Below are 1,039 nucleotides of genomic sequence, written 5' to 3'. Positions count from 1 at the left end.
GGGCTGGGGATGCCTCACGTGCCTGTAAGCGCGGCGCACGGCAACATGGGGCACATGCGCAACACGATCCAGGTGAGACTGCGCCGCACGGCATCAGGCTGCGCTACCACATGCTCCGCTGGCGGCTGCGGGCGCCCCACCTTGTCTGGAAGCGCTCTTGCGCTGCCCGCGTCACATTGACTTTCCGTTCACAACCATGGCACCAACTGTGACCGCAATACAAACAACCCCGCAGGCCCAGGAGGGCGCTGCCCCTGCGCGCATGCCTGGCCTCGTGCCGCGCGCCCTGGCTAAGGCGCCCGACGCGCCCGCCAGCGGCGGCGGCGGCGCTGCGCTGCCGCCCAACGACGGGAGGGCAAAGTCGAACGATGAGTTCCGGAAGATGCTGCTGAGCGGGAAGAAGTGAGGGGACACCGGCTGGCCTGCCGGCGCGCCCCGCCTTGCCCACACCGTGTGGCGCAGGGCTGGGCGCAATGGTTCGCTGCAGCTGTGTTTGTGTTTTGCTGGCGTGATGATGGGTTGTTTGTCCCAGTGTTGTCAGTCTTCTGCTGTCATTGCATAATCAGTGAGCAGGTGGTTGCTGGTTGCAAAAAGCAGGTGGTTGGTGTGTTTGCCATGTGTTGGCATGAAGCTGCGTGGCGCTGCTGCCTGTGAGAGAGTGTCCTGCATGTGTGCTGCCTCGGCTGGCATAACTTGAGTAACAAGCAAGCCGCTGGCTGCATTGGAATGTGTCGTGCAATCACAAGAACCTGCTGACAGATTACTTGCATGTTGCCACATGAATCACCAGCACATGAAGCAGCAAGCATGATGCAGCGCATAACTCGGCACCTGGGCGTGGAACAAGAGCCAAAGATGGATTACGGTTTGTCAGGCATAATAAGATCGCACACACCTGCCCACCCACGTGGCTCATGCGCTCAACTCACTCCAAAATATATGTGCGCAACAGGACCAGTGTGGCGGACCATCCAATTTTCCGGCTCGGCTGGCCCTGCTTCGGAGGGTCGCTTGGGGAGCGCGCGTGTGGCGCGCGCGA

At 61.4% G+C, this 1,039-nt stretch overlaps 1 protein-coding gene across 1 annotated transcript; it reads left to right on the top strand.

Annotated features, from left to right (window-relative positions):
- Positions 1 to 45: 45 nt before the first annotated feature.
- On the top strand, positions 46 to 406 carry MNEG_0302 (hypothetical protein; the record flags this gene model as incomplete). The annotated part of the gene is made up of 2 exons (XM_014051228.1): positions 46 to 72; positions 236 to 406. The coding sequence occupies 2 exons, from the start codon at positions 46 to 48 to the stop codon at positions 404 to 406; spliced, it is 198 nt and encodes a 65-aa protein (XP_013906682.1).
- Positions 407 to 1,039: the final 633 nt, after the last annotated feature.

The sequence above is a fragment of the Monoraphidium neglectum genome (genome assembly GCF_000611645.1).
Source record: "Monoraphidium neglectum strain SAG 48.87 unplaced genomic scaffold scaffold00021, whole genome shotgun sequence".
NCBI classification, from domain to species: domain Eukaryota; kingdom Viridiplantae; phylum Chlorophyta; class Chlorophyceae; order Sphaeropleales; family Selenastraceae; genus Monoraphidium; species Monoraphidium neglectum.
This window is presented reverse-complemented; position numbering and strand designations above follow the sequence as displayed.